We start from the raw sequence: 13727 nt of genomic DNA on the forward strand, positions 1-13727 counted from the left end.
CAAACACACAAATGCACATACAAAAGCTTATATATGCAAACACACCTTTTCACTAACCTACAATGACAAATTAGACAGTTTTCATATTAGAAGAAGAAAAACATATTTTAATTAAGACAATACAGTAAATTGTATGTGTGTGTAACTGTGTTCTTTGAACCTACCTGTGTATATGAACCTCCCTGGTGTGCCTTTGCAGAACTGTTTAGACTTGTAAGACAGAGTGACCTCTACAACCCCAGGGATGTGTCTGGGGGGCGTCTGCACCCGGATGGCATGTGGTGTAATCAGCTAGAAAAGCAAGGAACAGAGTACCAAGAGTCAAATCACCCGAAGAATCAAGAAGAATGAAGTATTAAACATCGGGACAACACAGCACCTTTAGTTCTTAATGTTGTGCAGTTAGGTTTTCTCTATTCATGAAAAATATCTCCACTGATAAAAAAAAAAAAAGATGTTTCCTTTAAATCTAGTAATTCAGTCGCAGATTTATATAAACCTGCATACTGAAGCTTTGCTCTAAACTTTATTTTAGTTGTTGGGTTGGAGATTGATCGCTTGTTAATGATGTGAAATTGATCTCTAGCTGACCTGGTTTTATATTTGAATTTAATGCATTTTTGCATTAGTCTGAATTTGAAGGTGGCATTTGGAGCAAAACCACTGATTCCTTTTTTCATTATTAGCTAAGATTTAAAATGAGTCATAGAGTCATCATCAGCAAGTGTGAGCACCTCTATAAAAGCAGAGGTTTTGGCAGGTTTCCTGGTCCGGAGCGTTCAGGTGTGTGTTAACACAATGCCACAATCTTGCCAGGAGTGGTCTCAGCAAAGTCACCCCAAGGTCAGACCATGCAATGCTTGGGAAATTGTGAAAGTGCACCCAAGACTCTACAGCCCTCAGTTAGCATGTTAAATGTTGAAGTTCACAACAACATGATCAGAAAAACACAGAGAAAAATAAATAAAAAGTGTGGCTTGTTTGCCTCTTTCTAAAAGCCTCTGTCTAAAAAGAACATGGCAACATGGCTTAGGTTTACAAAGTTGCATCTGAACAAACCACAAGACTTCTGGAACAATGTCCCTTAGACCGACAAGACCATAATGGAGATGTTTGGCCATAATGCAGAAATACCTCATACCAACTGTCAAACACAGTAGTGCAGGGGTGATGACTTGGGCTTTTCTTGCAGCCACAGGACCTGGACACCTTACAATCATTGAGTCGACCACGAACTCCTCTGTATGCCAAACGCTCTAGAGTAAGATGTGGGGACATTCGTCCAACAGCTAAGTTTTGGCCCAGTTGGGTCATGCAACAGAACAATGATGGGGGTGGCAAAATGGTGCATTAGTTAGCACCGTCACTTCACAGCACGAAAAGCTTGGATTTGAATGCACGTGATGTGGCCTTTCCATGTGGAGTTTGCATACTCGGGGTTTTCCCACAGTCCAAAGACATGCATGTTACATAAATGGGTGATTCTAAACCAGGGGTGGGCAATTCCAGGCCTCGAGGGCCGGTGTCCTGCAGGTTTTAGATCTCACCTTGGGTCAGCACACCTGAATCACATGATTAGTTCGTTACCAGGCCTCTGGAGAACTTCAGGACATGTCGAGGAGCTAATTTAGCGATTTAAATCAGCTGTGTTGGTTCAAGGACACATCTAAAACCTGCAGGGACACCGGCTCTCGAGGCCTGGAGTTGCCCACCCCTGTTCTAAACCGTCCGTAGCTGTGAATGTGAGTGTGATTTATTGCCTGTCTCTTTGTGTTTAGCTTGCGGTAGACTGGCGACCTGTCCAAGGTGTAACCCACCTATCGCCCACTGACAGCTGGGATCTGTTCCAGTAGAAGACGATGGACAGAACAACGGTGCTGAAATGGCCCTAGTCAAAGTGCAGACCTCAACTCGGTTCAAATGCTGTGGCGGGACCTTAAGGGAGCTGTGACATGAATTAATTGTGGTAAACCTCAATAAATGACGATGACAGAATTGCTCCACAATGATGACAGCATGTTACTTGACTTAGTTTGAAATGGACCACAAGTTTAGGGTGAATAAAAAGAAAATAGAAATGAACTAAATCCTGACCTCCCAGCATCTCTGTTTATACCAGGAGGAAGATAAATCATTGTTTTTGAGCCATATTCGAGACACACTCGAACCAGTTATAACATTTTTATGGATGATTTTCAAAATATCTGTTAAGGGTTTTGAAAAAAAAGTAGACAAGATGGAGAGATACAGACAAACCCCACTTGGCAAACATGTAATGACTTTCCACCGACGGACCCTTTTCAAACTGTGTTTTCTTGCTTCGAAATCAATAATCAGGTTGAGTGCAAATGAAGCATTTGGTTGGCTAAAATCCATTCGAAGGATGGAATGAGGAACGCCAAGAGAGCTGAGTCAGTTTGAACTGAACTGAGACTCTGTACACATGTTAGTGTGTGTAAGTGTGGCTCTCAACACTGTAAACAAACCCCTCAGCTCTTAACACAGGCACACAAACACCCATCCATGTTTGCCAGTGTGTGTGTACACATACACACACACACACACAGAAACACTGTCGCTGTTGTTGTTGGAAAAGAGCCACGGTCGCTCGGCACACACGGTGAGTGGAGTCAGAAGACAAATAAACATTCAGTCGAGGAGTGGAACTGGGGAAAAGTATGATAGTGAGCTGTATGTGTGTGTGTGAGAGAGAGGGAGTGTTTTTGTGAGCATTAAGCTGATGGCTATCAAAATCTGCTGATTTGATCAGTATTCCGGAGAGAAAGAGACAGAGGGAGTGTGGGTGAGGAAGGTAGCGAGGGGCGGTGGTTGCTCGTTGGTGGGGACTCATTAGAGAGCCAAACCTCATTTAGACAAACATTAACACACATACACACACACATACACACAAACATGCACTTGATCACACACAGTTAAGAGCCTGACCATGACGAAAAGTGTGTTTTCATATTGAATTACTTCCAAAGCTCCGAAGGCAAAAACACACAGTTGGGGGCTTGAAACAACACTGGGGCAGGATGATGACGGCTGGTAAACTGACCTCGCTCCAAACCAGCATGGTACCGAAGATTACTTGGAGACCATCGAAGAAATTGTCTCCTATGATGATGACAGTAGCACCTCCCGTAGTCCAGCCCTCACTGGGACTGATGGCTTTAATGCAGGGCGCTGCTCCTGGAGCATATAGATGAGAGGATGATTAGATCCAGGAGTAAAAGGGTGAAAAAAAATAATTAAGTACTTTTGGTATTTAACATGCATCTACAATAAACTGCAGCTGAAAAAGACATGAAATATTAACTATATTATTATTGGAAAAAAACACAAATCAGTCTGCAAACTGGAGGGGAAATCTGGCTTGAAGCGTTTTCATCCCTGTTGCATCTGCACCTCATAATTCATCCTGCTGCACCCGCGGATTCTGGCTGTGTTCCAGATCATCACACTTATTCACTGAAAACACTGCAGATTCAAAGACTGAGTCCTTTTTCAATGGGTCCTTGTGCATAAAAGAAGGGTTTCCCCTTGTAAATAATTCTGCTGAGTAAAATGATAAACACAGGAAACGAGTGCTGAAGTATCAAGTAAAGTCTTTGGGTTCTCTTCACTTCAGTTTCAACCATTATTTATGTTTCTGAGAAGTGTTTGAGTGGGAAAGAATAGACTGTCATAATAACAGAATTTAACCAAAATTTTAAAAGAAATCACTGAAAGCTCTGATCCAACAGCAGTTAGTTTTCTATTTACTCCTGGTAAAAAAGATTTATTTAAAAGACTCATACAAAAACCCCCAAACCAGAAGCTCACTTCTTGTTTCACTGTGTAATTTTCCATTATCATTGATTGAAGGTAGTTTAAAAGCATCATTTGGACGCAATGTGTATTGGTGTGTTTACAGTTTGTTGATCCCAAAGCTTGACTGGCACGAGATTAGGACAGTTCATTTCTGAAACTAATGATCTTACATGGATAAAAGCACACACAGACGGTTTGGTGTGCATCACTTCAAACAGAATGGATACAGTCAGCTTATGTCACTTCAATATGACAGAGTATTGTGTGTTTAAGCTCATGTGATCCAATCCTATATCATAACAACAAAAACCCGTCTGTCAAAAACCAGCTCTCATCTCAGTGTAAGTGTTTGTGTGTGATTATCAGTATGCAGCTGAATTACAACAACACCCCTTAGTCTGGGTTTGAGTATGAAAAAAAGCATAATGATATTAGACCGATACACACACACTGACACACACAGAAAGCACCACACCATGCAATGTGTGTGTGTAGTGAGTTGGATTAGCCAGATGGAGGGGCAGGAATCACCTGATAGGATTAAACCATCAACCATCTGGTGGCCATGCTGCTTATGCTCTCAGAGACACACACGTGCTTGCATGCATGCACACACACTCCTTACCGTGTTCTAGGTAAGACGGCGTCCCCTCCACAGGATCGAGCCTGCGGGCCCGTCGACCGTGTTTGGAGTTGTTGTGAACGAACATGTTGTCAGAGACCGACAGGACGTGTCCCTCCACGCTCACTGTCGTTGATACGACCACCTGGAGAGAGGTAAGGGGGTGAGTGGCAGAGAGAGTTGGGTGGACAATTGAGAAAATAAGGTGATTAACGAGGAGGGGATTGGGGAACAAGGTGGAAAAGGTGGACATAAAAAATGGGTAGGGGTGGGAAAGGAGGTAGGCAGGGAGGGAGGGAGCGGAGCAAGAGAAAGAAAAGAAAAAGAAAAAAGAAAAGAAAAAATGAGGAATTACAAAGTCGGGGGTCGAGGGATCATCGCAGGGAGGAGTTAAAAGCATGAAACTGTGAAAAGCTCTTTAAATGTAACCTGTTATCACTGCTATTACCAGCACCCTCAACACACACTAAGTCACTGTACACTCTGTGTGTGTGTGTGTGTGTGTGTGCGTGTGTGTGTCCTCCTCTGTCCAATAGTTCCTGATGGGTCCGGCCCTTAATTATCTCCCAGGGAAACAGAGCTGTCTTTTCTGGTTCCACTACAATAGAGCTGCACAATTAGAGGCACAGATACCGTCACACACTTGGTGCTGGATGACTCTCTCCATCCCGTCTCACTCTCACACACACAAGTCTGTACACAAGAGAGCACGCCACGCCAGAAAGAGACACACACACACACACACACACACACACACACACACACACACACACACACTCTCACTCCCATACTCATGTGCCACGTAATAAATCTATCAGTATCTCCTGGGCGTCCAGTTTCTCTATTCATGTTCAAGTGGTGTCTTCCTGATTGTGTTGTGGCCTTTAGATAAGGAAATAATACTGAGTGCACTGCCTGAAATCTTATTCACAACCTTCTTTCTTTCTTTCTTGATACAGTGTCACAGGCAATGCATTCACGTGCTGTGTCTCTGTCGCTTGTGGTCCCTCAGGTTTGCAGTATGCTGATGCATACTGGGAATGTTAGACTGATAATAAAAATGGGATTTTTCAGTTGCTTCTTCCATATCCTATTTATACGCCCATTTTTCTCACTGCTTATCCAGCTTATGGTCCTGGGCAGCTGGAGCTATCCCAGCTGACACAGGGCGAGAGGCGGGGGACACCCTGGACCCCCATCTCTGTCCCAGCCTCACCTGTCAGACTGCATAATCTCTTTCTTTTTGGTTGCCATGATTTTTTTTAGCATCTTTCTTTTATGATTGCCAATTTGTGGCCTATCTCTCCCTCTCTCTTACACACACACTCTGTGCTTGGCTCTCTTACCCTCTCCCCTCTATACCCCTGCATTGTGTGTATATTTATGCTCCAACTACTCAGGGTCAGGATCTCATGTTTCCTGTACAGGCGCTGATAGCTTATTTACTTACACAGAAACACACGCATACACACATTCCTGCGTATATGTGTTGCAGCAGCCATGCATGTGTGTCATTATGTGGTATGTCCACAGGAGACAAAGGGAAGGGCGAGAATGAGAGAAAAAAGACAGCGAGGTATAGAGAGAAGCCTCGACAAAAGAAAATGAGGAATGAATTACGAGAGTGAAGAAAATCTTGCGGTTTGTACCTGGAACCTCCTCATGTCTCTCGGGTTTCCTGCATTCTTCAAACAGTTCTGGTTGCACTTGAGGAAAAACTTGAGGAAAAATCTGTGGAGACAAAGAGGATAAGGCCATATTTGAGGTTAACAGCTCGACAATAGACCAGAGTGAAGACTGCTTTCCTCCAGAATGCGAGCTCAGGCCCAGTGCAGACACATCCACATAAACAGAGAGAGAAATTAATATTTCATACTGTGTGAAAGTCAAAATGAATTTCCTTGTGGAATTTGCTTGCAGATGTGAGGAACTTTTTTTGTTCCTAAATCCACAGCAGCTTCTTTGAAAAGTCCACAAAAAGACAGCGGATGAGCACATGAGAAGGGAAGTTTTATAGTATTGTAGCAAAACTGCAGAAACTACGTGACTGTGAGGAAATCATAAGTTTGACCTTAAGTTTTACACTTTTTGTGAATTTCAGCTCTCAAAAATCTAGCTAAAGCCTTCCCGCTGTTTCTGTCTTTCCATAAGTCACGGAAAAGCACAAATCCAGTTAGTGTTAAAGATAATAAGCAACTGTATATTTCTGCAAAAATTAAGATTCAGGATCTACTTTCTTAACATTAACCCTGATGTCAAGCCATTAAAAAGTGGAGCTATGTTGACATTAGGTGTTTGAAATGGGACCATATGTCATGAATCTATATTACAGAATAAATCAAACACACAGATGGCCATCAACGGCAAACAAACACATCCAGGTTGTGTTTTGTTGTGAGCCAGCTGGCCAGCCTGGCAGAAGCAACAAGGCACACTTGCACAGAAAAACACAAACACCCACACATGTTCATGTTTGCATGTGTATTTGTGTTACATCTGTGCTCCTCACAGCTCAACAAAAGCAATACCCTATCACACAGCCTCAAACACAAAGAAGACCGCCACTTCCCTTCCTCTGCACTCATGCAAAACCTTTTACTTTGCAAATATATTTTGTGTTAATAAACAGCAGATGATTGTCTTCAGTTTCACTTTAATCCGGGAGGAATTTCTTTACAGAAACAAAGAAATGAGATCAAACAGCGTTACTGGTCTAGGATGAAAACCCAAAGCACCACATGAAAATTGTAACACAATCCAATACAGTATTTTTTACATTAACCATATTTGCCATTTCAAAGGTCTACAGGACTATTTACACAAACTACAGCCCTCCAACATAAGATATTTAAAGATAAGATTGAAAAAGACACCTCTATATCGCAGAAAATTATTGAATATAATACTATACTATCCTATACTATAACTCCATTATAACATTAAGATTGCAGAGCTATTGCATTATGTTAGATTTCATGAAAATATGTCTGTATTATCTCCATTCCCTGGTGGCTGAGCCCGAAGCTCTGCTGTTCAAGAGATGACAGCCCTTGAATTGGACCACCAGAACAAAGCAGAGGCATGAGCGTGCGCGTGTGTGTGCGCGCAAACATGTAGTCCACATGTGAGTGTGTGTGTGTGTGTGTGTGTGTGTGTGTGTGACGGTGCAGCACAGCCTAGTGGCAGGTCTGAGTGTAAAACTCTGCATTAACGAGCTCAAGCTTCATTAGAACACCGGCGCTGGGATTCTGCATACCTAATTATCTTGACCCTTAACCTCCGGGTGACAGCCTATCACAGCGGAGGACAGCCACGGTGACCCCTGCTGACCTCCCACTGTCTAGTCCTTCTCACAACACTAGCATAGCGTTAACATGAGCGCCTCAGCTGACCCTGTGCTGTAGATCTCTGTGTAAAGGAGGCGACTGGGAGGCTTACACACTCATCTGTCTGATACACAAAAAAAAAAAAAAAAAAACCGCAATAATTTACAAGTAAAAGACCTAAATTTAACAGACTGAAAATAATATGGATTCAAACAAAAAACAAACCCAATGGGAAAGAGAAAAAAATTCACCTTTATAGTGTAAAACTATAAGCATTTTATTAATGTAATTCTTGCAAATGGTGCTGTAATTGAAACGTCTGCTTCTGGAAACGGTAATTAAAATATAATTTGCTTCTACAATGTTATATAACATACATATAAGATAAAAAGTATAATAAAGGACAAAATATTAAAATAAAGACTGTGGAGTTGTTGTTCAAAAGCACTGATCTGATGGAAGAGTACATAACGCAGATCTTACCAAGAATATCATCTCTACACATCTAGTTAAAGTTTTAATGCTGTCTTGGTTTTTGGTTAACACAGATATATAAGTGATATGAATTATTTATAAGTTTTTAAGAGTTTCAGACAATAGAAAAGCAGATACAATGAATTGGGGAGACACAACACAAGGTTGGATTCTCATAATCAAATGCATGTGTCTTACTCTGATAGTTAAAACAAACTAACTGAATGGATTTTACATGCACTGTCACTGTGGTCTCATCTATAACCACAAACAACATTGTTTAAATTGTTTTAAATGTAAAAATAAACCTTGCTTTGACCTCAAAGGTATCTCTGTGTAAAGTTTAGACACCATGAGTGATTTTCCCACTGCTGGTGTGAAGGGTATTGCACTTTGCTACACGTATGCATCCAAGCTGGCGGTGAACTTTGCAGTTCTGACTATGTGTCCCATCTCAATCAATGCATTTCCGTGCTCCATGTTTGACTTCCTCTTTTCTTTTTCTCGCTCTTGACATAATCTCTAATTCAAGCTGGCATTAGTTGAGAATAAATAACAAGGCAAGGTCTGTCGAATTAAGTTGATTTTATATATTAAATAAATTTATCGCGGACCTTACAGCCTTCTTTCGTAAGCGTATGTTTTTTTCCTTAATGAATAAAACATAAGCAGGCTGTTGGGAACGATCAGAAGACTTCCAAGTATGAATATGGAACCATTTTATAAATGAGCCCTAGAAGTTCACTGAGGAAGGTGTGTATTCCTGGGGTTTGGGCTTCTAGTCTCTACTCTTTCACTTTCCCACAGTGTCCAGCTCAATTCTGTCATCATTACTCAAGTTCAGTCATCTTCTTACCCAGCCTCTGTGAGCCAATCAGGCTGTTTCATGTACTCTCCTGTCATTCTGCCTTTTAGACTCTTGCATCCTGCCTCCTCCATCTCCACCTCACACTGGTCAGTGAGAGAGCTGCCATCACCAGCAACTAGTCTCCACAGTGTCCTAACATACCTATCATCCTGCCATTGCTGAGACTCTGCTATGTTATATGTCCCAGTTCATTAAATCCTTAGTAAACTGGGACTTAGCTGACTTTTGCAGCTTACTTTTACAACAAGCCGTTGGCGCACTTGTATGTTGTATCGATAAAACGGAAGGCAGAAATAAAACCTCAGTAAGGCACTCCTCTACAGTGCAACAGGACTCCTTTAGGTGCTCTGAGTAAATGAACTTCTTTATTTCTATTTCTGCTCTGCAGCTACTGTAACAATATTTCTGCTGCAGGCTCTCTTGCTGCTTTCTCTGTTGCTGCTCCACTGAGAAAGATAGGAACGGTTTAAACATCACCTTAATAATCACCACATCTGTATTACAGCAATAATTCCCTCCTCTCAGTGCATTCCTTCTATCACTGGCTCAGCTTATTGGTGATCTCATTATTTTTCATATTTCCATCTTCCACTCGACTCTGTCCTTTTCCGGTGTGAGTGTTTTCTCTCATTGACTGTCAAAAGTACATATTCTACATTTTAATGCAGTATGGGAGCGATCCTCTCTCCCCTTCACTTGACCCCATCTGGCCTAATCAACTGTGCTACAAAGAGACCCTGCAGCAACACGCACACACACACACACGCACGCACAGAGACACCTTGTGTGAATTGATTGGCTGGTCCAGTCGCTGGTCGTTAAGAGGCCTCCAATTAAAATGGGCAATTATAAGGGTCTGAGTGATTGTGGGGGAGGGGAGAGCGCTCCCCCTCCCTCCTCTACTGCTCTCCCTCTTTGAGGCCCGATCATGTTCAAGTGATAACGGCGCTGTTGACCTTTGCTGCTATATTGTGAGTACCACACTCACAGAGTTGACCTGACACCAGTCCTGCCTGCTACACACACACACACAGACACACATGCACACACAGCTCTTCAGGGAAGTGTTGGAGTCAGGGGGAGCAGTAATTTAAACTAATAAAAGAAGAAAGACAAAAACATTAACATGCAAAAGTAATACTGTCTTATACACTTGTGATTTTTCATTATAGAGTCAGAGTGTGGATGAAAACATAGGTGCTAAAGACTACAACATCCAGTGTATACAGGATAATCTCTGTGTTTCTCATCTTCAGTATTCAGGGAGAGCTTGCAGCTGAATGCTAGCTTTACTAAGGTATTCTTAACCATGCAAGACTCTGCAACAGGAGAGCACTTTTTTTAGTGTGTTTGTTTTTATAAACTCAGATGTTGCTGGGTTGTTAGCATGCTATATTGTTAATACTGATGCTACTAAAACAAAGTGCTAGGCAACCGTAAAATATAATCAGCCAGAAGGTCTTGCGGATAAACAATCAACTATCTCTATTTCTGCCAGCTTAAATGACCCATGTAAGAATTATTTTCAATATTATGAGACGTCAAAGTGTGAATAATGGGTAGAATATGGTTCTCCTTTGGCAGTGCATTGGCAGGGTGCTATAGACAGCCCGTCTACCTGCAGAGAACGTCTGCTGCCTGTTGGAGGCAGTTTCCAATGTATGTGGTGCGACCTGTCTGTGGGCTGCTCTAGCTTGTGCTGTTGTTGTTCCGTCAGCCAGCTGCAGAAAAGAATGAAGTTATAACATACAAAATGAAAAGCTGAAGCTCTCTTCTCTTTTGCGGTCCACTGATCAGCGTTGGAACAACACACAGTCGAGCTGTTGCTGCTGGGTTTTTGAAGGACTGCACAGGAACCTAACGTCCAAACGGACACATAAAACGAGCACAAGCAGGCAGATGGTCTCATTTTCGGTTGTTTTTTTTTCTTTCACTTCCTGTTTGGTTAGCAAAAAACTGTTAAGTTAGGGTTAAAATACACCCTTTTAGACTGTTAAAAAAATAAATCATTTAATGTGAAAAAGTAACTACAGCTGCTCGTACCAGCACTGTTGGGAAGTTATCTGGGGGTGGACAGGTTTATCACTACTGCACTGTACTGCGTTGGTCGTAGTAATATAGCAAACAACAGTTGGATGCTGTTATTTTTTGTTAGCTATAGTGTAGTGGTGAACAGCACAGCAGCATCCATTATTCAGGGGCTGAGATGGCAATTATGGCTCAGAGCACAACTGACATTAATATTTAATATGTAGGGCTAACACAGACCTGAACAGAGAGACAGGAAGTGACAGAGAGAGGGGATGGAGAGATGGCTGAATGCAGAGAGAGAGAGAGAAACAGTGATGATGAGGAGGAAGAGGAGGAGGAGGAGGGGAGGAGTGTGTGAAGGGGAAACAAATGGAAAAGAGAATCGGGAAAGAGGATTATGGGAGTTTGTTTCGACCACTCTCCCGTCATTTAAATAGTTACAATACCAACGGGGCAAGGGTGACATCTGGGGGAATTCCAGCTTTGTGTGTATGTGTGAAGAAGATCGTGAGCGTCTAAGACTGAATCTCTGTGTCCGTTTTATTCCCAGAAGACCTGGTGTGCTACCGAGCCAAGAATAACGATGCTGCCTTGGAAGAGAAAGAAAAACAGACACACACACAGACACACACACGGTATTCTGAGTTGTTGCTGACAGGTGGAGAAATTGCAGTGAGTCAGTTTGTGCAGACAAACTGAACAACAGATCAGTGCTTTAGCTTCTCCTGCCTCCTGTGTCTCTTCTCTGTCTCACTGCTTTCTTTAGATGTCTTATTTCACCTAGCTGCCAAGTTTCCTGGCAAAGCTTTCTGACAGAATGATATTCACTTTCTCCGTCTGCGTGTGTGTGCGAAGCAACTCGTAAATGTATGTGTACCGATCGTAACAGCCAAATAATTGATCATTTTCTGCACAAAGTGAGGGACCAGTTGCAAAAAATACAAAAAAAATGAAGCACAAGTTCATGCTGTCGCTATATGCGGCGCATTAGTGACCGGCCTTTAAATGTGCTTTATTCTCATTTGTCAGTAGCTAATCTGCAGCTAATATGAGTAGTGAGAGTTTCCCTCTCAGTCTGTTGATCTTTCACAGAGATCAACTTCCTGTTTCCTGTTTACATTGTGAGCTTGTTATTGTTTAATGTGATGACATCAGATAGCACTGCTGGGCCCCGTGCCCGCTATCTGAGTATTCGGTAGGAAAAACAAGGACATAAAATCCTATTATGCCCTCTGTTCGGCTGTTACTGCAGTCATAATGTGATAATATATTGCTTCCTGTTGGAGGAATGCTTGTTTTACTTTGCTGTGGTTTTATCTCGCTCAGGGGCACTTCAGCAGATTAAACAGGTGCTGATACAGGGCTCAGTGCTATAATCCACAGATTTCAGTTCAAATCTCTTTAAATGTTTACATCCACTTTGACTTACAGGTCGGAGGAGTGGTAATTAAAGGCAGTTAGTATTTTAAATGCTGATAAGTTGTCTTAAATGGATTAGAGAGACTAAAATGATGCAGAAATGTAAGGAAATCAGAAGGATCTGAGTTGGAGGGAAGATGTATTTTGGTTGGTTCACTAATATGTGAGTTTTGTGAAGTCTTGCCTAACACAAAGCTGATAATCTGCATAGTGTGCTTTCTACATGCAGTTACAAAATCTAACAAGCAAAGTTTAATAATTTGTCCACGAAGCGCAAAGAGCGTTTCTGCTGATTTTCACACAAAATGAAGACATCTCTTATTGAAGATAACGAAACAGGAACCTGGTTGAAAATGAACAACAGAAGGCTAATGTGTGTTTCCATTTGCTTTGCAACAACGCACTATGCATCTCTCTATACACGTCAGGCACATTTACCGTATTAAGTAACTTTTGTGGCTAAGATGTCCAAATGCAAAACACTCAGGGCCATGGGTGAGCGGTGCTGAACGTAACTCGAGCGTGAGAGTGGAGGAAAAAGAGCAGAGCGGCTGAGGAACATTCAAAACGTGTGGGGCGGGTGCAGGGGTGGGTGGGAGAAGAGCAAAATGGAGTGCGGAAGAAAGAAAAAAGGCAGCGGAGGAGGGAGCGAGGGGGCTGGGGAGGAGGGAGGAAATGCATGGGAGAGGGAAAGAGAGTTATGCGAGGGAACAAGACTTAAGAGAGCCGAGCGAAGCAGAGTTATTTTACATAATGATGGTTGATATGCACAGAGGTAATTGATAGCTGAGCTGCAGCCCAAAAAACACCCAGCTAGCTGTCAATCACAGCTCATCTCCCTGGAGATATGCTAATGATGATGATGATGAGGGCTTAGCTTCATATTGCTATCATTACTATTAATGCTGTCATTGTTGTCATCTCTGCATATTTAAATGACAGCGCAGGCCAGAGTGGTGATAGCCAGTGTGCATGATGTCTGTGAGAAAGGGCTCGTAATGTCTGCAGGGCTGAGATAGACTGAGAATTAATAACTTGCACGGCGTACTTACTTCGCACTCATTCAGACCTGTACAAGTGTCATTACATCATTGTTGCATGTAAGGGTGACACTGATGTCATCAGTTTATGACAAGGCAGCGCAGAGCGATGCACAGCCCAGTAATGCATT

General features: G+C 42.3%; 1 protein-coding gene across 3 annotated transcripts in view; it reads right to left on the minus strand.

Moving 5' to 3' along the window:
• Positions 1 to 13727, minus strand: part of LOC146379355 (transcription factor COE1-like) — a 90304-nt gene that overhangs the window by 27410 nt on the left and 49167 nt on the right. For all 3 annotated transcript variants that reach the window (XM_084940566.1, XM_084940565.1, XM_084940564.1), the window contains exons 7-10: positions 6088 to 6169; positions 4442 to 4583; positions 3062 to 3195; positions 165 to 291 (exon numbers count right to left, since the gene is read on the minus strand). In XM_084940566.1, coding sequence (XP_084796692.1) covers positions 165 to 291; positions 3062 to 3195; positions 4442 to 4583; positions 6088 to 6169 — 485 coding nt within the window. The remainder of the gene's footprint in view (positions 1 to 164; positions 292 to 3061; positions 3196 to 4441; positions 4584 to 6087; positions 6170 to 13727) is intronic.

This window comes from Perissodus microlepis, chromosome 10, assembly GCF_051167445.1.
Source record: "Perissodus microlepis isolate ML-2025 ecotype Zambia chromosome 10, ASM5116744v1, whole genome shotgun sequence".
In the NCBI taxonomy this organism is placed as follows: domain Eukaryota; kingdom Metazoa; phylum Chordata; class Actinopteri; order Cichliformes; family Cichlidae; genus Perissodus; species Perissodus microlepis.